At 47.6% G+C, this 27995-nt stretch overlaps 1 protein-coding gene across 3 annotated transcripts in view; it reads left to right on the forward strand.

The window, feature by feature from the left end:
* Positions 1-27995, forward strand: part of FBRSL1 (fibrosin like 1) — a 1114915-nt gene that overhangs the window by 322520 nt on the left and 764400 nt on the right. For all 3 annotated transcript variants that reach the window (XM_069215249.1, XM_069215252.1, XM_069215250.1), the window contains exon 2: positions 14929-15114. In XM_069215249.1, the coding sequence (XP_069071350.1) occupies positions 14929-15114 (186 nt within the window). The remainder of the gene's footprint in view (positions 1-14928; positions 15115-27995) is intronic.

A 27995-nucleotide genomic window follows, 5' to 3' on the forward strand; every position in this document is an offset into this window, starting at 1 on the left:
GTAACTTACCAATGTTCAGAGTTCATGAAGTGTCCGTCTTCTGATCACCCTTCACTATGGAAAGTCAGACTTGCAGCTGGTGGGTGCCTCCTTCTGCCTCCTTTCTACCTCTGTCACACCCAGTGCTTAATTTGTAAATAAATAAGTGCCAGGGCCCTTGTTAGGAGCACACTGCAGCTTGCACCACCCATTGCCAGTTGCATAACAATAGCCCCTGCAGCCTCAACGGTGTGAGGGGACTCCAGGCTCCTGGTGCCCCCTCCGACACAGTGCAAAGGCAGCAGGCCCCTGGCCCAAGAGCTCCTGATTGGGTTCGGAACATGGTGGCCCCTTCCTTGTATTTTGCAGCCCCCCCTCAAGTTTTGTTATGCCACTGCCCATTGCCCCTACGAGCACTGTCAATGACAGTACAAACACACATACTAACCATAATACTCCTACTAGCATGGCAATTCAAAATGTTCTAGGCCCCTAAAGCTATAAGAATGGCTTGGGTGGCGGGTATTACAAATTTTTAATGTATATTGAATTAATAAACAACTGTTGTTGTGCTCATCTCTAAGTAAGACAAACAGTGCCGCCATGTGGCAGACTGTCATAAGTGCTGGTAATTGCGTGCTTTTGCCAAGCACCGTAAACCACCGGCTCAAATTAAGCGCTGGTGGTCCTAAGACTACTTGTGCTTATGGGACCCCGAACAGTAGGAAGATCCAAGCAAACTTTCCTGATCTGTGGAGAGAGCGTTTTTGATGTGGGTCATTCTATCTGCATTGAACATTGTGCACTAGACAACAGTTCCCAGGATAGAGAGGTGTTTCCACCTTTTGGAAGTGTAAATAGCTGATGGGCTGTGAGATGGTGGGTGGTGGCCAATCACAAGTGGGCATTGGGTCTGTACTTCTGTAATTGTGAGTAGGAGGAGTCTAATGTAGTAATCTGCTTGGCGCCATTTGGTAACATCTCTCTGTGCCATGAGGAGGTCATTGAAGAACCTTCTGCCTTTGTTAGAGCCAGTATGGAGAATCCGCACTCTGAATGTTCACATAGTGCATATTTTTCAGAACTTCTTTTCCGTTTATGCTTTTCAGACACCTAAGTCAGACGTTTCGACATAAAGTGGATTCATGTCGTGGGCCTGTTTCAGGTCAGTTTCATAGCGTGTTGGCACACCCTTGTGTGCAGACATGTGGCAGATTGCCTGGTAAGGAAATCATCAGATCTCCCGACGGATGTCTAGGTGCTTAGAACTGGGCAGAGTGTATAGTGTATTTGTTCATGTTGGAAGATGTCGGTGTGCTTACTGGAGGTAGGGCATAGAAACATATGTCGGTCTGTCATGAACATCTATAGGCCAGCCTTGGCCTCTGCATACTGTCTGTCACACCTGCTCTGAAGCCCTGATTGGTCCTGGCGAATAGCTCTACAGCTGCTTTCTTTCACCAAGGATTACATAGTGTGGGGAAGCAGGCGGGCCTCTGTGCAGCATCCTTGCTGGTCTAAGAATTCCTGCAAAGATTATGTGGAAATAAATAGATTTATATTGAAAACCAGCCTTGAGAAAGTCAGTGCGGTTTGTCCTTGTTTCCATGTGTTCTTTTAACGAGCAGGATGTGTCTGTCCTGTTTAGTACAGATGACACCAGATGCAGTTTTAACACTGCACCTTTTTTAGTGGGGGCGGGCAGACTGCAGCCACTGCGTGGTGTGTTTGTGTGGGGTGCATTGAGCAGACACCACATAAGCGTGGGCAGGCACCCACATTATACACTCTGTGCTGCTGTATTCATTGTAGGCAGACCCACTGACAGCAAACACTGCACCATTAGTATCCTGTGTAGTGTAGACACACAGACTGTAAAGTGTGACACTATTGTGCCTGTTGTTGGGAGATACACATACCCTAAGGACTTGCGTGTGTCTAATGCTGCGTGTAATGTAGACACACCTACATAGTATGAGTATTGCACTATTTGTGTCATGCATAGTATAGACACACAGACTGTAAAGTGCTGCACCATTGTGCCTGGTGTAGGGAGATGCACAGGCCGTATGGACTCTGCTGTGTCTGTAATGCTGTGTGTAATGTAGACAGACCTACATGCTATGAGTATTGCACTATTTGTACCATGCGAAGTGTAGACACGGACTGCAAACTGCTGCACCATTGGGCCTGGTGTAGGGAGATGCACAGACGGTAAGGACTTTGCTGTGTCTGTAATGCGGAGTGTAATGTAGACAGACCTACACACTGTGAGTATTGCACTATTTGTGTCGTGTGGTATAGGCACACGGACTGTAAAGTGCTGCACCATTGGGCCTGGTGTAGGGAGATACACAGACCGTAAGGATTTTGCTGTGTCTAATGCTGAGTGTAATGTAGACAGACCTACACATTGTGAGTATTGCACTATTTGTGTCATGCGTATTGTAGACACAGACTGTAAAGTGCTGCACCATTGGGCCTGGTGTAGGGAGATACACAGACCATAAGGATTTTGCTGTGTGTCTAATGCTGAGTGTAATGTAGACAGACCTACACACTGTGAGTATTGCACTATTTGTGTCATGCATAGTGTAGACACACAGACTGTAATGTGCTGGGCCACTTTGCCTGGTGTAGGGAGATGCATAGACTTTGCTGTGCTGTGGGTCTTATTCTGAGTGTAATGTAGACAGACCAACACATTGTGAGTATTGCACTATTTGTGTCATGCGTAGTGTAGACACAGACTGTAAAGTGCTGCACCATTGGGCCTGGTGTAGGGAGATACACAGACTGTAAGGATTTTGCTGTGTGTCTAATGCTGAGTGTAATGTAGACAGACCTACACATTGTGAGTATTGCACTATTTGTGTCATGCGAAGTGTAGCCACATACTGCAAACTGTTGCACCATTGGGCCTGGTGTAGGGAGATGCACAGACCGTAAGGACTTTGCTGTGTGTCTAATGCTGCGTGTAATGTAGACAGACCTACACACTGAGTATTGCACTATTTGTGTCATGCATAGTGTAGACACACAGACTGTAATGTGCTGTGCCACTTTGCCTGGTGTAGGGAGATGCATAGACTTTGCTGTGCTGTGGGTCTTATTCTGAGTGTAATGTAGACAGACCTACACATTGTGAGTATTGCACTATTTGTGTCATGCGTAGTGTAGACACAGACTGTAAACTGCTGCACCATTGTGCCTGGTGTAGGGAGATGCACAGGCCGTATGGACTTTGCTGTGTCTGTAATGCGGAGTGTAATGTAGACAGACCTACACACTGTGAGTATTGCACTATTTGTGTCATGCGTAGTGTAGACACACACTGTAAACTGTTGCACCATTGAGCCTGGTGTAGGGAGATTCACAGACCGTAAGGACTTTGCTGTGTCTGTAATGCGGAGTGTAATGTAGACAGACCTACAACTATGAGTATTTCACTATTTGTGTCATGTGTGGTATAGGCACACAGACTGTAAAGTGCTGCACTATTGGGCCTGCTGTAGGAAGATACACAGACTGTAAGGATTTTGCTGTGTGTCTAATGCTGAGTGTAATGAAGACAGACCTACACACTGTGAGTATTGCACTATTTATGTCATGCGTAGTGTAGACACAGTCTGTAAAGTGCTGCACCATTGGGCCTGGTGTAGGGAGGTACACAGACCGTAAGGATTTTGCTGTGTCTAATGCTGAGTGTAATGTAGACAGACCTACACATTGTGAGTATTGCACTATTTGTGTCATGCGTATTGTAGACACAGACTGTAAAGTGCTGCACCATTGGGCCTGGTGTAGGGAGATACACAGACCATAAGGATTTTGCTGTGTGTCTAATGCTGAGTGTAATGTAGACAGACCTACACACTGTGAGTATTGCACTATTTGTGTCATGCGTAGTGTAGCCACATACTGCAAACTGTTGCACCATTGGGCCTGGTGTAGGGAGATGCACAGACCGTAAGGACTTTGCTGTGTGTCTAATGCTGCGTGTAATGTAGACAGACCTACACACTGTGAGTATTGCACTATTTGTGTCATGCATAGTGTAGACACACAGACTGTAATGTGCTGTGCCACTTTGCCTGGTGTAGGGAGATGCATAGACTTTGCTGTGCTGTGGGTCTTATTCTGAGTGTAATGTAGACAGACCAACACATTGTGAGTATTGCACTATTTGTGTCATGCGTAGTGTAGACACAGACTGTAAAGTGCTGCACCATTGGGCCTGGTGTAGGGAGATACACAGACTGTAAGGATTTTGCTGTGTGTCTAATGCTGAGTGTAATGTAGACAGACCTACACATTGTGAGTATTGCACTATTTGTGTCATGCGAAGTGTAGCCACATACTGCAAACTGTTGCACCATTGGGCCTGGTGTAGGGAGATGCACAGACCGTAAGGACTTTGCTGTGTGTCTAATGCTGCGTGTAATGTAGACAGACCTACACACTGTGAGTATTGCACTATTTGTGTCATGCATAGTGTAGACACACAGACTGTAATCTGCTGTGCCACTTTGCCTGGTGTAGGGAGATGCATAGACTTTGCTGTGCTGTGGGTCTTATTCTGAGTGTAATGTAGACAGACCTACACATTGTGAGTATTGCACTATTTGTGTCATGCGAAGTGTAGACACGGACTGTAAACTGCTGCACCATTGGGCCTGGTGTAGGGAGATGCACAGACGGTAAGGACTTTGCTGTGTCTGTAATGCGGAGTGTAATGTAGACAGACCTACACACTGTGAGTATTGCACTATTTGTGTCATGCGTAGTGTAGACACACACTGTAAACTGTTGCACCATTGAGCCTGGTGTAGGGAGATTCACAGACCGTAAGGACTTTGCTGTGTCTGCAATGCGGAGTGTAATGTAGACAGACCTACAACTATGAGTATTTCACTATTTGTGTCATGTGTGGTATAGGCACACAGACTGTAAAGTGCTGCACTATTGGGCCTGCTGTAGGAAGATACACAGACTGTAAGGATTTTGCTGTGTGTCTAATGCTGAGTGTAATGAAGACAGACCTACACACTGTGAGTATTGCACTATTTGTGTCATGCGTAGTGTAGACACAGTCTGTAAAGTGCTGCACCATTGGGCCTGGTGTAGGGAGGTACACAGACCGTAAGGATTTTGCTGTGTCTAATGCTGAGTGTAATGTAGACAGACCTACACATTGTGAGTATTGCACTATTTGTGTCATGCGTAGTGTAGACACAGACTGTAAAGTGCTGCACTATTGGGCCTGGTGTAGGGAGATACACAGACCATAAGGATTTTGCTGTGTATCTAATGCTGAGTGTAATGGAGACAGACCTACACACTGTGAGTATTGCACTATTTGTGTCATGCGTAGTGTAGACACAGACTGTAAAGTGCTGCACCATTGGGCCTGGCGTAGGGAAATGCACAGACCGTAAGGACTTTGCCATGTGTCTAATGCTGTGTGTAATGTAGACAGACCTACACACTGTGAGTATTGCACTATTTGTGTCATGCGTAGTGTAGCCACAGACTGCAAACTGTTGCACCATTGGGCCTGGTGTAGGGAGATGCACAGACCGTAAGGTCTTTGCTGTGTGTCTAATGCTGCGTGTAATGTCGACAGACCTACACACTGTGAGTATTGCACTATTTGTGTCATGCATAGTGTAGACACACAGACTGTAATGTGCTGTGCCACTTTGCCTGGTGTAGGGAGATGCATAGACTTTGCTGTGCTGTGGGTCTTATTCTGAGTGTAATGTAGACAGACCTACACATTGTGAGTATTGCACTATTTGTGTCATGCATAGTGTAGACACACAGACTGGAATGGTGCATTAAGTCTTGCACTTAGTGCAGCGGGACACACCTAAAATGTGCACTGTTTGTGCGGTACACACTGTAGACAGCTACATAAACTGTCAGTATTGTACTTGTTCATGGTGTATCCAGACACTGTTAATACCACACTATTCAATCAGTGAGATAAGTGCAAGGATTCACGCGGACTGTAGAGTGCACTGTGTCACTTGATCAGTACTGAGAGCCACACTCACTGTAGGCTCTGCATTCTGTGTATTGTGTGGTGTGGGAGTAGGCAATGAGTTCAAATGGTTCACTTTTGTGCAAAGTGTAAACAAACACAGACTGTAAACACTGAGGGTAGGGTGAGGCTGAGGTTAGACTGACACACAAACTGTAAAGCACTGCACTGTTTGTATCACAGGCACTCTAGGCAGACAGGCTGTAAACCCTGCTGTCTTTGTATACTGTATAGTGTCATCCATCTGCACCGTGTAGGTGCTGTACTACTGTCCTCGGTGTAAACAAACACAAACTGTAAACACTGTGCTACAGGCTGACGCACATACTGTATAGCACTGCACTGTTAGTATCATGGTCTCTCTAGGTCTAGTTAGACAAACTATAAACCCTGCTGTCTATGTATAGTGCACAGTGTCATCCATGTGTACGGTGTAAGTGCTGCACTAGTGTAAACAATCACAGACTGGGCTACAGGCTGAGGGTAGGCTGACACACAAAATGTAAAGCACTGCAGTGTTTGTATCATGGACTCTCTAGGTTAATAAACTGTAAACCCTGCTCTCTTTGTACTGTGGATCGAGTCATCCATGTGCACCAAGTCATCCATGTGCACTCTGGAAAAGCTGCATTAGTGTAAACAAACACAGACTGTAAACACTGTGCTACCGGCTGACACACATACTGTAAAGCAGTGCACTGTTTGTATCATGGTCTCTCTGTGTCTAGTTAGACAAACTATAAACCATGCTGTCTTTCTATAGTGCACAGTGTCATCCATGTACACTGTGTAAGTGCAGCACTAGTGTGCTCAATGTAAACAATCACAGACTGTAAACACGGTGCTACAGACTGAGGGGATACTGACACACATACTGTAAAGCAGTGCACTGTTTGGAGCATGGTCTCTCTAGGTAGATAAACTGTAAACCCTGCTCTCTCAGTGCTGTGCACCGAGTCATCTATGTGCACTCTAAGTGCTGCACTAGTGTCCTCACTGTAAACAAACACAGGCAGAAAAAACTGTGCTGCAGGCTGAGGATAGGCTGACACACATACTGTAAAGCACTGCACTGTTGGTATCATGGTCTCTCTAGGTCTAGTTAGACAAACTTTACACCCTGCTGTCTTTCTATAGTGCACAGTGTCATCCATGTGCACTGTGTAAGTGCTGCACTAGTGTGCTCAGTATAAACCAACACAGAATGTAAACACTGTGCTGCAGACTGAGGATAGGCTGACACACATACTGTGAATCACTGCAGTGTTTGTATCATGGTCTCTCGAGGTAGATAAACTGTAAACCCTGCTGTCTTTCTATAGTGCACAGTGTCATCCATGTGCATTCTGTAAGTGGTGCACTAGTGTCCTCACTGTAAACAAACACAGACTGTAAACACTGTGCTGCAGACTGAAGACAGGCTGATACACACAAACTGTAAAGCAGTGCACTGTTTGTATCATGGTCTCTCTAGGTAGATAAACTGTAAACCCTGCTCTCTCTGTGCTGTGCACAGTGTCATCCATGTGCACCGAGTCATCCATGTGTACTGTGTAAGTGCTGCCCCACTGCCCTCACTGTAAACAAACACAGACTGTAAACACTGTGCTGCAGACTGAGGATAGGCTGACACACATACTGTGAAGCACTGCACTGTTTGTAGCATGGTCTCTCTAAGTCTAGTTAGACAAACTAAACCCTGCTGTCTTTCTATAGTGCACAGTGTCATCCATGTGCACTGTGTAAGTGCTGCACTAGTGTCCTCTGTGTAAACAAACATAGACTGTAAACACTGTGCTACAAGCTGACACACATACTGTAAAGCACTGCACTGTTTGTATCACGGTCTCACTAGGTCTAGTTAGACAAACTATAAACCCTGCTGTCTTTGTATAGTGCACAGTGTAAGCGCTTCACTAGTGTGCTTTCTTCACCTTTTTTGTGAATCAAACGTATAGGCATCACACCCTGTTCTGTTCAAAATATGCTGTGGGGGGAGAGAGACCGAGAGGAAGAAAAGAGAAAAAAAAAACACCCTCCCCACACACCAAGGGGTTCATTACGAGCCTGGCAGTTACTTTGACCGCCAGACTCGCGGTGTTGGTTGGACCGCCGCCAATGTGGCGGTCCAAGCACCACATTATGACCACAGTGGTCATGCCACGGCGGACCGCCAGGATCAGAGATCCCGGCGGTCTGGCGGTTGTGGCGGTCCTAATCTGCCAGCTGGCGGATTACGATCTTGTTCTTTGCCAGCGATTTAAATGCTGGCGGAGAACGGGTGCAGGGGGCCCCCTGCACTGCAATGCACTTGGCATGGGCAGTGCATGGGACCCCTGGCCAGCACCCAGGCAATGTACACTGTCTGCTTTGCAGACAGTGAACATTGCAAGGGTGCTGGTGCACCCTGCGCTCTAAAGCATTGCCGCCGGCTCAATTACGAGCTGGACACAATGCTGTAGGGTGTTTCCCACTAGGCCAGTGGGCGGAAACTCAGATTTCCGCCCGCTGACCTAGCACGAAACTCTTAATGGGTGCGGCAGGGAGGTAGCCACTATGACGGCAACCCGCTACCTCCCCGTCGGGAGTTCGCCGGACGGCCTAAACCGTCCACCAAACTCTTAATTAGGCTCCAAGTGTTTCTTGCAGCATGTTCCCATTCCCTCAGACAGGCGGAAAAACTCCACTCTAACGACCAGATTACACATGATCGCATCCTAAGAAAATGCGACGCGAGGCGTTGAGGATTTCCACAGTATTATGAGTGCAGTGAAGTCCACGTGTCCAGGTAAATACCGGGCCTTGTCCTCACGTTAAATTCCGGCGGGTTTGACTTGCCGAAATGTAACAAAGGGTGTGATCTATTTCACACCTTGTAATTACCTGGTGTGCTGAGCATCGCACCTCTTGTAATTGCAGTGTTTAGGCAAGATGCATAAATTAAGAGGTCACTGGTACTAGACATGGTTTGTTTTGTGACTTTGGTGCAGTCAGGCAAACAGAGATCGATGCTACTGCACTGTACTTAGGAACATGTAGGCCTTGATTACAAGTGGGCTGTAAATGCTGGTGGAACCAGCAACACGAGTTCACCTGAATTACATCGAAATTACAAGGTATGGTTTTCATACTGAAATTTCAGCTCCTCAAAAGCTACTGAAATCTCTCTGTGAAAGACAGTGGGAAAAATGCAGGAATCCGACCGGAAACACGAACTCCTGAATGGTATTCCCCGAAAAGCCCAGTTTTGGTTATTCCCTGATCCACCCCCCACATAACAGAGGACGTTTGAGGCTGTACTGCCCACTCCCGGCCACATACCACAGGATGTCTCAACTATACTAACCACTTCTCCCAATCAATCAATCAATCAATCAGTCATTTGTAGAGCGCGCTACTCACCCGCTAGGGTCTCAAGGCGCTGAGGGGGTGGGGTGCTACTGCCCGAACAGCCAGGTCTTGAGGCGTTTCCTGAAGGTCAGCAGGCCCTGAGTCTGTCGAAGGTGGACGGGGAGGGAGTTCCAGGTCTTGGCCACAAGGTGGGAGAATGATCTGCCGCCGGCTGTAGTTCTGTAGATGTGAGGAATGGTGGCGAGGGCAAGGTTGGCGGAGCGGAGTTGACGATTGGGAGTGTAAAAAGTGAGTCGCTCGTTGAGGTAGGCAGGACCGGCCTTGTGGAGTGCTTTGTGAGTGTGGATGAGGAGTTTGAAGGTGATCCTCTTGTTGATGGGGAGCCAGAAACCACTGGACATTTGAGGTTGTACTGCCCACTCCCAACCACATACCAGAGGATGTCTGAAATAGAGTGCCCACTTCTCCCAGACACCACTGGACATTTTAAGCTGTACTGCCCACTCCCGACCACATACCAGAGGATGGCTGAAATAGACTGCCCACTCCTCCCAGACACCACTGGACATTTGAAGCTGTACTGCCCACTCCCGACCACATACCAGAGGATGTCTCAACTATACTGCCTACTTCTCCCAGACACCACTGGACATTTGAAGCTGTACTGCCCTCTCCCGACCACATACCAGAGGATGTTTGAGGCTAAACTGCTCTTTTCCACACATACCAGGGAATGTGTAAGGCTGTGCTACCCCTAGTATACTCAGGGCCACTGAAATTATGTGGCAGCAGAGGGCCAAAATATACGGCAGGGTTGAGTAAATTATGTTGCAAGAAAGGACAAATTATATAGTATAATGCGGCACATTTTGTAATAGTATCACTTCATTGTTTTGTCATTTTTTAATGGTAACACTGTATGGGTATTAGTTGCACCTCATTTGTACCAACTTAACAGTCAAATATAACAATTGGCAACAGAAAAGTGACCAGTCCTGCTTTGCAAAGGACATTCCACCACACAAAAACATGTCGCTGCATTTCTTTTGTACCTTTTCAACCGTTTGAGCTACAAACACATTTTTTAAATAAAAATCTCCAGATTGTGTGGCAGATGATGGATTATGTGGTAAATGCAGCAAATATCTAAGTATGCAAAAATCGCAGCAGCTGCACATTCGCATAATTCCAGTGGCCCGGAGTCTACCCCATGATGTTTGAGGCTGTTTTGCCCTCTCCCCAACATACATCACCCACACAAAATGATGTTTGCGGCTCTTCTGTCCACTCTCCACCACTTACCGGAGGATATCTGAAGCTATACTGCCCACTCCTCTCACATACCACAGGATGCTTGAGGCTGTATACTATCCTGCCACACAGATCAGAGGATCTTTGAGGCCATGCTGTCCAACCTTCCCCACCCCTCCACATACTGGAGGATGTTTGAGGCTGTACTGCCCACTAACCATGGTGTACCAGAAGATGTCTGACCTTGTACTGCCCACTCCCCCCCACATACCAGTGGATGTTTGAGGCTATGCTGGCCAAGCCCCCACCCTCTCTGCATATTGGTGGATGTTTAGGGTTCTACTGCCCACTAACCATGGTGTACCAGAAGTAGTCTGACCTTGTACTGCCCACACCCCCCCCCCAACATCCCAGTGGATGTTTGAGGCTATGCTGGCCAAACCCCCACCCCCTCCGCATACTGGAGGATGTTTAGGGTTCTACTGCCCACCAACCACCATGTACCAGAAGATGTTTGAGCTTGTGCTGCCCATTCCCCACCACATACCAGTGGATGTTTGAGGCTTTCTTGTGTGCCCATTTTTTTGCACATTCGAAATATTTTACAGGAAACAAATCTTATTTAGGTCTGTTGCAAAGACCTATTGTTAATTTAAAGTGGGTTTACAGCTATTCCACTGCTTCCCCTAATGTGCCTTGTCACTCTCATTTGCTGGTGTCTTATTCAGTGGCTTGCCTTTCCCTTCTTGTGTTTGTCTCTCCTCTGCAGGATAGCCTCTTTACAATCCTTTTGATTGGCGGACTAGTATCCTTCCACTTCTCACACTTAGGAAACTACTTTTTTCCTTTTCATTCAGTACTTCATCAGAGTGCATGTTTCTATCTGTCTCCCCGCATGTTGTTTCCTTACCCAAAAACCCACCACTGCTTTCTCCCCAACCCTCCTAGCGTGTCTGTAAACGCAGTCAGGGATATTTTTGCTGTGATGTGTCTGAGGAGCAGACTTTAAGGAATGTTTTTGCGTTATCTTCCAAATATTGCACAAAATCACAAACCTTGGCACTCAAGGACTTTATGGCACTTGAAGAAGGGCCATCTGTTGCACTCACCCGGCTACCATCTGAGGCAGAAGTTGTACTTACCGTGAAACTTATCCTATAGGCCCATACATCTCTCTGGGCTACTGCAGATGGCCAAATGGCTGAGTCCTCTGGAAAGTACATCAGGTCTTGGCAAGAGTTTGCCTTCACATTCTGACACTTCCTTAGTCTTTCTATATTCTGCTCAGAGTTCCTCAGTGAAATGTACTTGACAAATAAATTTCACCCTTTATAAATCTTGAAAATCTTGAATTTAATGTGCAGATTTTAGATACCACAAAATATTTGTTTGCTATCACTCAAGCATTTTGATTTACTTTTAAAAAAAAATGCTTTACAAACATTGGAAAAGCCAACATATCGCCACTCACATTATAAAGTCAAGACCTACAGGCTTTGTCAATGTTAGTTATTCATTATTATCAAACCTGCTATATAGTACTTCATTTTGGGGAGAATGTGAAATGCCACAGGAATTTTGTATTCGGTGATTTTTCTGCAGAAGCTCAGCAATACATGTTCACACCATGTCACAATTAAAGTTTTTCCAGGACCTTGATTATTTTTGGAAAAGAGCAAAATGCACATTTCTTGTTGCACAAGGTGACAGCGGTGCATAGTTGACAAAGTTTATGGTGTGCAGTAATGCGTGCACAGCTGCATCAGAACAGAATGCAGTCAAGTAACGCTGTAAGACGACCTACAAAACTCAATTAATATTATTTTATTAACACAGAAAAAACAGCTCTTTCTTCATAGTTCAAACTTGTACTCCATAAACATTTACCTCTCTTGTTCATAAAATGTTTGAGGAGGTTCACAGAACATTGGTGACTCCTCGAGTCTAGATGAAAAGGAGCTAACGAGAAAATAACTCTACTCATTCATTATGGCTAGACCATGGTGTGACGTTTTTCTGTAGCACACACACTGCACTAGAATTGTGCAGCTGAGGTAGGAAGAGGCCAACCAAGTATGCAGTGCATTCTTTGACAAAGTGAGCTGCAAGTTTGCCATTTTAACACTTTTTTTTATACAAAATAGATGCCAACTCTATGGAAATATATCGTTTTTGGTAAAGAAAGAAAAGTGCACATAAGTTGCCGGATCCTACTGAAATTTTACGTCACCAACAATGATTTCACTGTGTCCAGAGGACACCATTTTAATACGTTTTATTTTAACTTCCTCAGTAAAATAGTTTGTGTAAAGCACAAAATGTTACACTCCGGAGAAAACAACCTTACATACTGTCTTTCGATGTGATAAAAAGTGTGTCTTTTTTTCTCGAAACCCCATTTCCGTTTCATAACTGGTCTTTCGTTTTGCTTTCACTTCGTACAGTGGTGAAACAAAGGCCCCCGCAGCCCCTTGCGGTGTAGGGGGAGGGGGGGGGCGACCTCTTCCCCCCCCCCCTCTGCCCAATACCCTGGCCTGAGAGCTACTAGTGAGTCCGGAGAAAGGGCCCCTCCATGTACTTTGCAGGGGGCCCCCTCAAGTTTTGTTACACCAGTGACTTCATACACGAATTGTTGGCCAAATCAGCACTTCAATAATTAAGTGCAGTTTTGAGAACAGTGTCTGTAGCCTAAATTTGCACTAATCATAAAACAAATCAACAATTTCCACCCTCTTTGAATTAGATTTAAATTTGTCTCTACTTTTTCATGCTCCTGTCAAAGGCCATGACCCAGTCCAGAAACTGGGGACATTAACACCGTCTGGGCAAAAGAGGGACCTGCTTTGTGCCCATGTAATTCCAGAATGCAAGATTCAGTAACTGGGAAGGGACCAGTTCATCTTTGCCAGATGCCTGTCCCTTCACTGTGCCAGTTGCGGCATGTCTGTGTATAAAAAAAAAAAAAAACCTTTAATCGGGTGGAGCTAGGAACTATTTGTGTTGAAATCTGTAAATTATGCCGTAGGTGGTGGAATATTATCTTTTCCTAGTGGCCCCGACCATTTCAAAGAGGGCCCTAGAGCTTTCTGGGCTTAGTGTACAGGTTATGGGTCTGGTGGTGCTGCCCGTGGCGTGGCTCTGAGTCCAGGCGTGGCTCGCGAGGAATAAAACAGGCAGGGCTGCACGTGGCAGATGGTGGGGGAATAATAATAACATTTTTAAAAAATGTAAAAAATAAAAACGTACCTGCCTCGCTGCCGCCATCGCGCTGCTCCTTTTTCCCTTGAACATAGTTTATTATTGTTTGGTTGTTAAAGGTTTGCAGCTGCTGTTTCTGGTGGAGGGGTGACGCTCCTCCGCCTTAACGGAGAAGCCGCGGCTGTCTGAGTCCCTGAAGCTTTGTTTGTCCCCTAGTTAAACTCTGGTGACTGATGGGAGCCTGCATCTCTGTTGATGGCTATGTTTCCTTATTCCTGCTCTCACTGTGCTCTCTGTACTTCTAGCCGCTGTATTCTGCTGTTGTACTGTATCACTTTGGAGATTCCACGAGGTAGCTGATCCTGTGGCTCGCCATCAGCCCAGTGGTTAATTTGAGGCAGTGGTGTCTGGTGCTCGGCACTTAATTGTCAGCAGTGGCTCTAGTGACAGTCCACCACATGGTGGCGCTATCTGTTTACTTTTGAGATGATGTTTTGAGATGTTTATTAAATCAATTCACACTGAAATTTAATAATACCAGCCTTTCACATCACTGTTATAGCTTTGTGTGGCCTGAAATAATTCTGAATTGTCACATTTGTGGGAGGGTGACGGACGGTTAGGTGTTATGTTTGTACTGTCATTGGCTGTGCTGGCAGGGGCAATGGGTGGTGGAGGCTGCAGTGGTCTTACAGGAAGGGCCCTGTCAATAACTTTTTTTTTTTCTTCACAAACTAAGCACTGCACCAGTCCCTGCATGTATGCTGAGATGAAGGATGCTGTTGTGAATGAGGAGTTACCTTGGGATGTTGTGTTCTTGCCCGTATCCGCAAACACATTCAAAAATTGGGCCAACATCACTCAAGTTGTTAATGGTTGAACTGACAAACTGAGTGTCATGAGAGATGCTGTTTTTGAAGCAGTTCTGACTATTGGGCACATATCTCACAGGCTTGACTGCAGTTACCTTTGTTAATGACCCTGATTATTGACCAGATTATCCATGATTCCACTGTTGTGTTATAAGAATTGATTGAAGCTTCAGATTTTAAAGATTATCAATTTTGGGAGCTAAGCTATGTTCTCTCTTCTGCGTCCCACAGAAGGACGTGGCGTTGAAGCCACAAGAGCGCAAGGAGAAGTGGGAGAGACAGCCATGCAAGAAGGCCAGAGAGTCCGAAAACTGCCCCTTGGCAGAGAATGGGCAAAACCACGAGATCTCGGAGAAGGAGTCAGAGCGGAGCAACCACCAGGCCCGGAAGAGTTTCCCGCTCAAGATCTCCAAGCAGGTAGGACCGGAAATTAAAGTGTTTATCAGTTTTCTGTGATATCAAAAATCACACCTTGTATCCAAACACAGTTAAAAGAATTGATCACCGTGATCCCATGCTCTGCTTCCTTTATTGTATTTTTACCTTGGTCAGTTTTGACACATCTTCTCAGTCGAAGTGATGATCACAAGCCCTACACAATGTCACAGAGATTTAGGAAAGGAGCATCTGCAAAGCCAGTTTGCCTTTGTGACCTATTGGCTTTGACAATGGTTTTTAGCCATGCTGTACACTAATACTTGTCTCTACTGACAAAATAAGGTATTTCTCACCCTCTTTTTTGGGCTGGAATCGTGGGAATACTTGGGGGTTCAGAATCCATCAAACCTCCCAGAGAATCTTTTGAAAGGGATACTTGACAAGCCGTACCAGGGAACACCAGCACCAATGTACACGCAACCTTCGTAGTTTATATATTATGTGCTAATGTAGTCTATATCAAGTTTATTAAGATGAACCTATAGAGTAATTTATAGCTAGGTAATAATGAGTAATATTACAGTGACAGACACCCCAATCACTTAGTTTGAAACCTCATTGCTTGCCTTGCGGATATTAAGTTATTACCTTGCCTTGTTACTGAGCTGTGCAGTACATCTCACATACTTGGTGCAGACATACTGGGTTTCAGAGTATTTTACTGGCAGCAACATGTCTTTAGCATGTGTTTTCCCTTGAAATGCTCACTTATCAGGGTCTTGGATGTGCTGTAGAGCTGGTGGGAGGACCTTCCCCTCGGAGCCCCTTGTCGGGGGAGTTGCAACCCTTAGCTTGAAGCTCTGATTCCATTTGAAACATTCAGAAGCAAGAGATTCAGGATTCCATTACTGCAGAAGCCAGAGATTCAGGACTCCATTACTGCAGAAGCCAGAGATTCAGGACTCCATTACTGCAGAAGCCAGAGATTCAGGACTCCATTACTGCAGAAGCCAGAGATTTAGGACTCCATTACTGCAGAAGCCAGAGATTCAGGACTCCATTACTGCAGAAGCCAGAGATTCAGGACTCCATTACTGCAGAAGCCAGAGATTCAGGACTCCATTACTGCAGAAGCCAGAGATTCAGGACTCCATTACTGCAGAAGCCAGAGATTCAGGACTCCGTTACTGCAGAAGCCAGAGATTCAGGACTCCATTACTGCAGAAGCCAGAGATTCAGGACTCCATTACTGCAGAAGCAAGAGATTCAGGACTCCATTACTGCAGAAGCCAGAGATTCAGGACTCCATTACTGCAGAAGCAAGAGATTCAGGACTCCATTACTGCAGAAGCAAGAGATTCAGGACTCCATTACTGCAGAAGCCAGAGATTCAGGACTCCATTACTGCAGAAGCAAGAGATTCAGGACTCCATTACTGCAGAAGCAAGAGATTCAGGACTCCATTACTGCAGAAGCCAGAGATTCAGGACTCCATTACTGCAGAAGCCAGAGATTCAGGACTCCATTACTGCAGAAGCAAGAGATTCAGGACTCCATTACTGCAGAAGCCAGAGATTCAGGACTCCATTACTGCAGAAGCCAGAGATTCAGGACTCCATTACTGCAGAAGCCAGAGATTCAGGACTCCATTACTGCAGAAGCCAGAGATTCAGGACTCCATTACTGCAGAAGCCAGAGATTCAGGACTCCATTACTGCAGAAGCCAGAGATTCAGGACTCCATTACTGCAGAAGCAAGAGATTCAGCAAGGTTACTGAGCAGGAAACTTTGACCTCCTCACTGTTAGAGTCAAGCAGAAAATGTTTTTAAAGTTCCACTTCAGAGTAAGCAGTGTGGAGCGGAGCACGTGGCATTTTGCACAAAATTAAATTGAAGCAAGAAATGGCAAATACAACCATTGTAAAGCTGAATTTTAGAACTTAATTCAAAGGTATGCACAAATTATATATCAAGCCCCATATGCATATTAGATCATTGACATGTTTAGAGCTCCATTGAAGACAAGGAAATGTCTGAGAGTCAATATTGGCTGGTAAAAAGCTTTTGCTCCCACATTCCAATACATATCTTTTTGTTTCTCTCTTTTTAGGTGGAACCTAGGCAGCGCTGTCTGCAGCACATGTTGTATTCAATCTATGGGCTTTTAACCACGTCCACTCTTGCCATTCATTCTTTGCAACTTTTAATTGGTGCATTTTTCTACATGTCCCTCCCTTTGTGTGCTTAGTTCCCTCTCAGACAGTTTCACTAAGCGACCATTTTTGTTGGCCCTCACACTATGTTCACTCTTCCTCTTGTTACAGCGTGTGATGGCCCCTCCTCCCGTCTGGTTTTGCCTTTAATCCCAGCCGCGTTCCTTTCTCCACGCGGCTCGGAGCCATGCCTCGTGTTACATATTATTCTACTTTTTAATATAATTAATTGCTCCTTGTTTTGCTTGCTTGTGTTCCTGATATAAAAGCAGCCCCAGTGCACTGGTAATGGAGCGAGGATGTTTGAGACAGGCTTGTGTTCCCCAGTCGCGCATCCATCCAACTCTACACAGCCAGCACCACAACTCACAGAACTTGTTTCTAGATGGGTTTGAAATGTGTGATCTTATGCAGCGCATCGACACCCGATCTGGCTGGTCCACACTAAAATAAGTTGTGCTAAGTTCTGAGCATGTAGTAAAATAGGTTTTATACAAAGACTGTGGACTACACAGATGTACGATAAGCCCCTCCAGTGGACTCAAATGGACAATAAATCAGAAGTACTTTTGTTCAGGGAGCAAGGCTATCACTAATACAGCGTGTGCAGTGGCACTGGGGTCAATAGGCACGGGTGGTGTTCTGTACCACAGGAATGACTATATTTCACTACTCACATGCTTCCATTAGAGGCGGCCTCTAGGCACTATTGCTAAGGAACTGGTTTGCTCCTAGAGCTGTTGGCCTTAGGTGGCTTTTGTCGTGACGTCTCGGAGTGGCAGAAAGAATCACAACACCGTGTAATTAGTACGGTGCCTTCCATGGCACGAGCTGCCTTAAGTGGCATGTACCTGTGTCCAGAATCATGCTAAGGACTGACTTCTATACCACAGCCCAGCACCGGTAATAATAAATCCTGCACACAGCGTTTCTGCTGCAATTTTGTAGCCAAGGCGCTATAACTAATAAGTTTCCTATCAACCGCTGCCCATGTGGAAATATAAAGTACCTGCACTTTTTACGTCAATAAAGACCAGAATGTTTTCTCCTACAAGCCCTCCCTGCCCTACATGTGATCAGCCCTCCCAGCTGTCGCTGGCCCTAAGATGTGCCTTGAAGCTCGTCCACGGTGCTGCGCTTGACCCCTCTCTGCAGGACTCACTTGACCCCCGAATGTATATCACTCATTGTCACCTTTGGACTCTGGGAGTCTGTTCCGCACCTGTACAACGGGAGCCCCCGTTTCGACAGTACCACTCCGCCCTCTCCCTTCAGGGCTGTGGCCACCAAAAGCTGTACCCCTCCATTCCCTTGCTGTTCTACCACTGCCCTGAAAGGACCCTCGGAGGCTACAGGACCCAATCCCTGACATACACACAGGGGTGCACCTTCTGCCTGAATGCCACTTTCAAGGTGCACCTCCCTTCAGGCGCTACTCTAAGTGCTGCAGCTCACCTCTAGGTGCTCCGTACTCCTCAAATGAGCCCTTAATGCTCTCCGAGAGTCCCATCCCGTGGCGTCCCTTAGCTCTATCTGCCTCCTTGTGCTGTACCCAGAGCCAGAGGTGTACATCCCCCTGATGGCCCCCCGTGCCACACCTCTCTACCGGATGCCTCCTGTTCGCCGGCTTGTAGCAGGGCTACTCCTCCATGTTGTCTAAAGCAGTGGTTCCCAACCTGTGCTCCGGGGACCCCTGGGGGTCAGCAAAGCTTACTCAAGGTATCCGCGACTGCTTAAAAAATGAAATAATATTAACAGATTAGGTCCTCAGCTTTCACTAATGACTCAGTGGGGGTCCCTGGATTCCAATAATGATTCATTGGGGGTCCTGGGTTGTAGTAAGGATAAAGCGGGGTCCACAAAAGTCAAAAGGTTGAGAACCACTTGTCTAAAGCAATCATGAGGAATGCATATGTTCAATTTAGGCTTTGATTATATCACTCGTGAGACGGGAAAAGCAAGGAGAAGACACTCAGTAAATAGGGGGGGGGAAGCAAGGAGAAAGCAGTGAGAATGTGGGAAAAGTAAGGAAAAGACACTCAGAAAATGGAGGAAAAAGCAGGGAGAAAGCAGTGAGAAGGAGGGAAAAGCAAGGAGAAGGCCCTCAGAAAACGGGGGGGAAATGCAGTGAGCAAGAGCGATGCAGCAGCAAGGGGGGGAGCTGGGCTTCGGAGGCTGGTTTAGATAAAAGACCATTTTGTCCAGGTTCAGGGAGGCAGTCCTTGCTTACCCGAAATTTGTAGTATGGGTTCCTCCCACAGGGCCACCCACTTTTACCTTTTACAAGGCGAGCAGTGGTCCCCCGTGGAGACACCCCCTAGTAAGGCCCTGGCCTGCCTGTTTCCACTTGCGGTTCAGACCCCTGGCATTATTTCCAGACCTTGCACCTTTGAAGGCTTCTCTCATACCTTTGTAGGCCGCTCGGAGACTGCCCCTCTCATATCTTTGCATACCTTTGCAAGTTGCTCTCAGACCTTTTTAGGCCACACTCATACCTTAGCAGGCTGCAGTGAACCTTCTCCGGTGTGGCACTTACAGCTCTCTCAGCGGACTCAGGTGTCTCTAGGCTGCACCCAGATGTCTCTACGCCGCACTCGCATCTCTCTTGGCCCCATCAGGTCTCCATACACCACTCTCAGACCTTAGCAGGCCGCAGTGAACCTTCTCCTGTGTGGCGCCTACAGCTCTCTCAGCGGACACACTCAGGTGTCTCTAGGCCGCACCCAGATGTCTCTACGCCGCACTAGCGTCTCTCTTGGCCCCATCAGGTCTCCATACACCACACTCAGACCTTTGTCATCTGCACTCAGGTTTTTGTAGGCTGCCCTCAGGGATGTGTAGGCTGGAACCAGGCCTTTGAAGTCTCCTCTCAGACCATCATAAGCTACTCTTAAACTTGCCGCTCTCTTTGCAGTCGACTCTCTGTAGGCCCCAGTCAGGTCTTTGCCACTCACATCTTTGCAGGCCAAAGTCACACTCATATCTTAGCTGGCCACACTCGGCCCCTACCGGCGTTGCAGCAAAAGGTCTCTCCGCAGCAACACTTGTGTCTCTATAGGCTGCACTAGGGTCTCGTTAGGCCACGGGTCTTTACACAGGGCATACACAGTACTTGGGAGGCCACACGTAGGTCTTTGTTGGTTGCACAGTGGTCTTTGTAGGCTACACTCATCTCTCTCTTTCCCACACTCAGGCCTATGTCACTCAGACCTTCGTAGACCAAGGTTGCCCTCATAGATTAGCAGGCTGCATTCAGCCCCCTCCTACAACACCCACACCTTTATGAGCAGGTGCACTTGGATGTCTGTAGGCCACACACAGGTCTCTGCAGGCCACACACGGGTCTCTGTAGGCCACAGGCAGGATTCTGTTAGCCACACACATGTCTTTGTAGGTCGCACACGGGTCTCTGTAGGCCACACACAGGTCTTTGTGGTGCACACTCAGGTCTTTGTAGGCTGCATGCGGGTCTCAGTAGGCGACACACAGTTCTCGTTCAGCCACACGCGGGTCTTTGTAGGCCACGCTCCGATCTCTGTAGGCCACATGCAGGTCTTTGAAGGCCACACACAAGTCTTTGTAGGCCACACGCAGGTCTTTGTAGGTCACACAAGGGTCTCAATGTGCCACATACAGGTCTTGGTAGGTGGCACACAGGTCTTGGTAGGTGGCACACAGGTCTCGGTAGGTCATACACAGGTCTTTGTAGGCCACACGCAGGTCTTTGTAGGCTGCACACGGGTCTTTTTAGGCCATACTAAGGTCTTGGTAGGCTGCATATGGGTCTTAATAGGCCGCACACAGGTCACTTCCGCACAAGGGTCTTTGTAGACCGCACGCAGGTCTCTGTTGGCAGCCCACAGGTCTCGGTAGTCCACAGGTCTCTGTAGGCCGTACACGGGTCTCTATTGGCCGCACACTGGTCTCGATTGGCCGCACACAGGTCTCGGTAGTCCACAGGTCTCAGTAGGCCATACACGCGTCTCTATTGGCCGCACACAGGTCTCGTAGTCCCCAGGTCTCTGTAGGCCATACACGGGTCTCTATTGGCCGCACACAGTTCTCGGTAGTCCACAGGTCTCAGTAGGCCACTCACAGGTCTCTGTGAGCCACAGGCAGGTCTCTGTGAGCCACACACAGGTCTTTGTAGGCCACACACGGCTCTCTGTAGGCCACAGATAGGGTCTTCGTAGGTCGCACACAGGTCTCTGTAGGCCACAGATCCGCTCTTCATAGGTCGCACACGGGTGTTTGTAAGCAGCACTCAAGTGTATCTCACTCACACCTTTGGAGGCCAAGGTCACACTCATACCTTAGCAGGCTACGCTCAGCCCCCAGAGCTTTCAGAGCGGCCACGCTCAGCTTCTGTCTAACAAAACATCATTCCCCGAGCCAGTGTGATCACAGCTGCTGCTGTAAAACTTAATTTGGTGAACACTGGCTTCCGAGTTGCAGTATTTCTTTTCTCCTGCCTGAGTCACACTCCCTGGATCTTTAGTCAGGGGTAATTAGAGGTATTTCAAGCCTCTCGCAGCTGAAGGCTGCTTGGTGAAATTAACCCCTTGCTCCCTCTGTTTCTTGCCTCCTCTACAGGGTTGGTTTCCAGGTTAAAAGTAATATTTTACAAGATCCGGAGTTTTGAGACAAATGTGTCTTTTTCAGACAATTTTACTATGGAATATTATCATAGTTTGTTACAAAAGTTTTTGCGTCATCTCAAACTAATGAGTCAACGTGCAAACGCATCAGCAACATTTGAAACATATTAAAAAAATATATATAAAAGAGTTTCCCGTGGAATTGGAGGGGCACCGAGGGAGGGGGTGAAGGAGGGTGATGGGGGGTGGGGGGTGTGGCAGGGGAGATCTTCAACCGGAACCAGCACTAGCACAGCCAATAGGTCTCGCCTTTATTATGTGTGATTAGTGTAGATTTTATTACAATGGAGTGTAAAGTGAAAGAGTGTGTGTGTGTGTGTGTGGTGGTTTGTTGCGGGTGCCATTTGAACTCAAATAAACGACCCTGCTTGACTGTGTCAGTTGTGGAAGTTTCCCAATTAAGAGGGCGGAAGTTGATTTTTGTAGCTGTGCTGATTGCATGTTCACCGATAAGGCTGACTTATGAATCAGTCCCCTTCTCAGATAGTTTGTTTGAGTTAAAAAGATATGTCAAAGTCTTCAGTGAGAACGTTGTTTTGCTCATAGAAACTGGGCAGACATTTGTTGTATCTGGACATGTTTTGAGATATTGAATAAATTATGGTATGATGTTTTTTAAAGGATCTTTGTGCATGAAGTGTTATTTCACTGTCACATGTATCTACAGTGAGATTACAGAGCAAAATAAGAGTGGGTAAGCAAACAACAGCACTGAGTGGAGCGACACTGGAAGGGGGGCAAGCAACAGCACAGAGCAGGAAATATAGGAGGGGGCAAGCAACAGCACGGAGCAGGGAAGGTAGGAGGGGGCAAGCAACAGCACAGAGCAGGGAAGGTGGGGGCAAGCAACAGCACGGAGCAGGGAAGGTAGGAGGGAGCAAGCAACAGCACGGAGCAGGGGGCAAGCAACAGCACGGAGCAGGGAATATAGGAGGGGGCAAGCAACAGCACGGAGCAGGGAAGGTAGGAGGGGGCAAGCAACAGCACAGAGCAGGGAAGGTGGGGGCAAGCAACAGCACGGAGCAGGGAAGGTAGGAGGGAGCAAGCAACAGCACGGAGCAGGGGGCAAGCAACAGCACGGAGCAGGGAAGGTAGGAGGGAGCAAGCAACAGCATAGAGCAGGGGGCAAGCACCAGCACGGAGCAGGGAAGGTAGGAGGGGGCAAGCAACATCACGGAGCAGGGGGCAAGCAACAGCACGGAGCAGGGGGCAAGCAACAGCACGGAGCAGGGAGGGTAGGAGTGGCAAGCAACAGCGCGGAGCAGGGAAGGTAGGAGGGGGCAAACAACAGCACTGAGCAGGGAAGGTAGCAGGGGGCAAGCAACAGCACGGAGCAGAGAAGGTAGGCGGGGGCAAGCAACAGCACGGAGAAGGGAAGGTAGGCGGGGGCAAGCAACAGCACGGAGAAGGGAATGTGGGGGGGCAAGCAACAGCACGGAGCAGGGAAGGTAGGAGGGGCAAGCAACAGCATGGAGCAGGGAAGGTAGGAGGGGCAAGCAACAGCACGGAGCAGGGCGGGAGGGTGAGTGGGGGATATCAACAGCACAGAGCCAAAGAATGGGGGAAACAACACGGAGTAAGGCAGGATGGGGGAGCAAGCCCAACACAGAGCTGGGAAGGGAGGGAGCAAGCAACAGCATGGAGCAGGGAAGGTAGGAGGGAGCAAGCAACAGCACGGAGCAGGGCGGGAGGGTGAGTAGGGGATATCAACAGCACAGAGCCAAAGAATGGGGGAAACAACACGGAGTAAGGCGGGAAGGAGGAGCAAGTACCAACACATAGCTGGGAAGGTAGGAGGGAGCATGCAACAACAAGGAGCAGGGCGGGAGGGTGAGGGGGGGAATCAACAACACAGAGCCAAAGAATGGGGGAGACAACACAGAGCAAGGCGGGAAGGGGGAGTAGGCACCAACACAGAGCTGGGAAGTTAGGAGGGGGGAAGCAACAACACTGAGCAGGGCGGGAGGGTGAGTGGGGGAAATCAACAACACAGAGCTGAAGAATGGGGGGAAAACAACACAGAGCAAGGCGGGAAGGGAGGGCAAGCACCAACACAGAGCTGGGAAGGTAGGAGGGAGCAAGCAACAGCACGGAGCAGGGCGGGAGGGTGAGTAGGGGAAATCAACAACACAGAGCCGAAGAATGAGGGGAAACAACAGGGAGCAAGATGGGAAGTGGGGGCAAGCAACAACACAGAGCTGGGAAGTTAGGAGGGGGGAAATCAACAACACAGAGCCAAAGAATGGGGGGAAAACAACACAGAGCAAGGCGGGAAGGGAGGGCAAGCAACAACACAGAGCTGGGAAGGTAGGAGGAGGCAAGCAACAACACGGAGCGGGGCGGGAGGGTGAGTGTGGGAAATCAACAACACAGAGCTGAAGAATGGGGGGCACAACACAGAGTAAGGTGGAAGTGTGGGGCAAACAACCACACAGAGCAGAGTGGGGCAGGTGTGCGGGGCAGGAAACAACACAGAGGGTAACTGAGGGTGGGTGGGGCAAACAACAGAAATGCAGAAGCACACTGGTGAGGGAGGGGAACATGAGTGTGTGTGTGGGGTACAGAAGTATTTGGTGGGAGAGAACAACATGGAGGGTTGGGCACATGAGGTAGACATGTTACATACACTCTCCCATGGAGTGTCTCAACAAACAGAAACAATAAGCTCTCACAGGGCAAGCAGAGGAAGGCCACAAGTAGCTGGGCAATGCTCCATGGGAGAGTCAAAAGGATGAACAGGAAGTGAAGCTGACATTGCCTGACCAAAGATAAGCAAGCAAACGACAGTGACAATGAAACTAACCAATGGTAAGCAGTGGAGGGCTCTAAGCCACTGAAAGCCCACTGAAAGCTAACAAAATGTCTTGCAAGCAACAGCATGTGCTCTGTCTCAGTCAAGACCTAAAAATTGGAACCCAGGATTCAGAAGTAGGACTCCACGCTTTAGGTTACTCATTTTTTTCTCATTTCTTTCTCATTTATTTGTGTATTTATCTCTATTTATTTTCATTACCATATTGGAATCTTCCCATCTCTGTTTTTTTGCAGTTGATAAAAATGGAAGTTGGAGCACTCTGCGTCCATGAACAATACGTTGTATCTGTTTCCAAAAACCTTCCAGACACCTCCGCTCGGCCGGGCTCCTACTTGCACACATCAAACGCATACATCTTACCCGATCAGGCGGTTCACCCTTCTCCTACACCGCGCCTTAAGCATGGAACGATCAATCTAACGCTACACATCATACTCTCCTCCTCTCTTCTTGAATTCCACAAGAAGCTGAACACCTCGCTTTTGAAGTTATCTCGCAAGGCCCTAGGCCTATCTAGACTCACGCCGACTTAGCACCAGGATACCCTCCCGGGTGATGGTGCGCTCAACAAATCTGCATAACACAGCATTTTTTAAGGCTATCACCATATCTAAAAACAGCTCAAAAGAATTTTTTTAAAGTCCAAAATATCTTCAAACTCTGCGGTTTATAGAGCAGCAAAGGGACTAAATGGTGTGCAGTGCACCTAGCGTTGGGCCAGTACACGAGGAACAACCGCAGAGATAGTAATATGTTGCCTCACTTGTGTAACTGATGGATGTATGATCAGACGTTGGTAGGATTTAAACAGTACACTTGCGTGCAAAGGTACTGAAGCATCTGTAGAGATTAGGACCTTTTCATAAACCTCTCTGCTGTAAATATGCGCAGCCATTGGCCGGGCAGTCATGACTGACAGGAAGGAGGAATACTCAAATGAAGCTTTTTTGTAAAAATCAGTAACGACTGGACATTGAAAGCCCTGATTACAATGTGCATTGTCTCAGCAGAGTGGTAATTCTTTTGTGTTTTTTATATGCCATGTGCATAGAAAACAAAATGAAAAAAACACAATGAAAGGAGGAGCTTAAATTTGCCCACTCTGTTAATCCATACGCTGCCAACCATGTAATACAAATGGGGCAGCCTCATGGTCACTATGAAGCGCTTTGGGGTCTAATGGAGACCATAAAAATACTATAGAAATGCCACATAAACATGAAGTTTGCATAGTCTACCTACATAGACTTTGTATTCTCTAGCAGGTATCTTATCCATCAGCCCCACCTACTCTGCTAGTTTCCCTGTTTACTTAAGAACCACATCCCACCACACAGGGCCTCATGTAATGTTTGGCGCTCTTTCTGGCAAACAACTGAGCTAGCAGTGAAACTGACTATGCCAAACAAGCTACAAGATTTTGAGTTTCCCAACTTGAGGCAGCTTTGAAGTTAAAATATTGTAGGCAGCGTGTCTAGTATGTCATGGTGCACCCATGACATACTAGACACGAATGTGAATGAATATAGGTGGTAGCAAAGGGTCATCAAACTGGGGCAGATGTTGATATCCACATTTAAAATGTCCCTGACATGGTAGGAGTTTCTCCCCAAACATCGAAGGTGTTATCATGTTTTTTTGTGTACCACCGCTATGGCCATATTTGTATAACCCGTGCTGCAGAAAAACGGTGACCGCCCGCCCACCCTATCCAAGGAGCATGCAACATAGTTTTCGGTGGTGTCAAGATTGCCAGGACCCTCGTGCAAGTGCCAGTTCTGTAGTCAATAACACCGCCTGCCTTGCTTCTTTAGTCCAAGCAGGTGAAATCAGAGGTGGGCGGAGGCCGCTTCCGCCATCTTGTGGGGTGGGTCCATTTACCACCCACCTGTAAAAGAGCCCCTTAGCCTCCAGCAGGCCTACTAGCTGACACAGCATCAGCTCCCCTCTCACCGTCACTCCATGAATAGTCAATATAACAAGGCGGTCAGGAATGCGAGCTGGGAGCTACTGCACAGAGTGGGTTTCCAACCTCTCTTCTAAGCGCTGAACAACCAGTGTATGTATATAACGGGTGTGGAAACACCCCAGGACATCAGTGTCAGACTCAAATAGGTGTTTTTGTGGAGGTTGGTGGCTGGAGGGGTCAGAAGTGCCTGTTTGGTAGTTCTGGACATGAGCCCCTCCCTTCTCCGCACATGGTGAAATATATTTTGAGTTGGGGATGGTACAGTAGAATTTCCACTGCTTCTTCCTTCCTGCCTGTTGCTCCTCGCCCTGCCCGCTGTTCGTTGCTCCTCAACCTGCCTGTTGTTCGTTGTTTCTAACCATGCCTGTTGTTTCTAACTCTGCCTGTTGCTCCTCACCCTGCCTGTTTTTCGTTGTTTCTCACACTGCCTGTTGCTCTTCACCCTGCCTGTTGTTCCTCACCCTGCCTGTTGTTCCTCACCCTGCCTGTTGTTCGTTGTTTCTCACACTTCCTGTTGCTCTTCACCCTGCCTGTTGTTTCTCACCCTGCCTGTTGTTCGTTGTTTCTAACCCTGCCTGTTGTTTCTAACCCTGCCTGTTGTTTCTCACCCTGCCTGTTGTTCGTTGTTTCTCACCCTGCCTGTTGTCATTGTTTCTAACCCTGCCTGTTGTTTCTAACTCTGCCTGTTGTTCCTCACCCTGCCTGTTGTTCGTTGTTTCTCACACAGCCTGTTGCTCTTCACCCTGCCTGTTGTTTCTCACCCTGCCTGTTGTTTCTCACCCTGCCTGTTGCTTGTTGTTTCTAACCCTGCCTGTTGTTCCTCACCCTGCCTGTTGTTCGTTGTTTCTCACTCTGCCTGTTGTTCCTCACCCTGACTGTTGTTCATTGTTTCTCACACTGAATGTTGCTCTTCACCCTGCCTGTTGTTTCTCACCCTGCCTGTTGTTCGTTGTTCCTCACCCTGCCTCTTTTTCGTTGTCTCTCACCCTGACTGTTGCTCGTTGTTTCTAACCCTGCCTGTTGTTCGTTGTTTCTTACACTGCCTGTTGTTTCTAACACTGCCTGTTGTTCCTCACCCTGCCTGTTGTTCGTTGTTTTTCACACTGCCTGTTGCTCTTCACCCTGCCTGTTTGTTGTTTCTCAGCCTGCCTGTTGTTCGTTGTTTCTCACACTGTCTGTTGCTCTTCGCCCTGCCTGTTGTTTCTCACCCTGCTTGTTGTTCCTGCACCTCGCCCTCGCCTGTTGCTCCTCCCCTTTGCCTGCTG

Source organism: Pleurodeles waltl, chromosome 11, assembly GCF_031143425.1.
Source record: "Pleurodeles waltl isolate 20211129_DDA chromosome 11, aPleWal1.hap1.20221129, whole genome shotgun sequence".
Lineage (NCBI taxonomy): Eukaryota > Metazoa > Chordata > Amphibia > Caudata > Salamandridae > Pleurodeles > Pleurodeles waltl.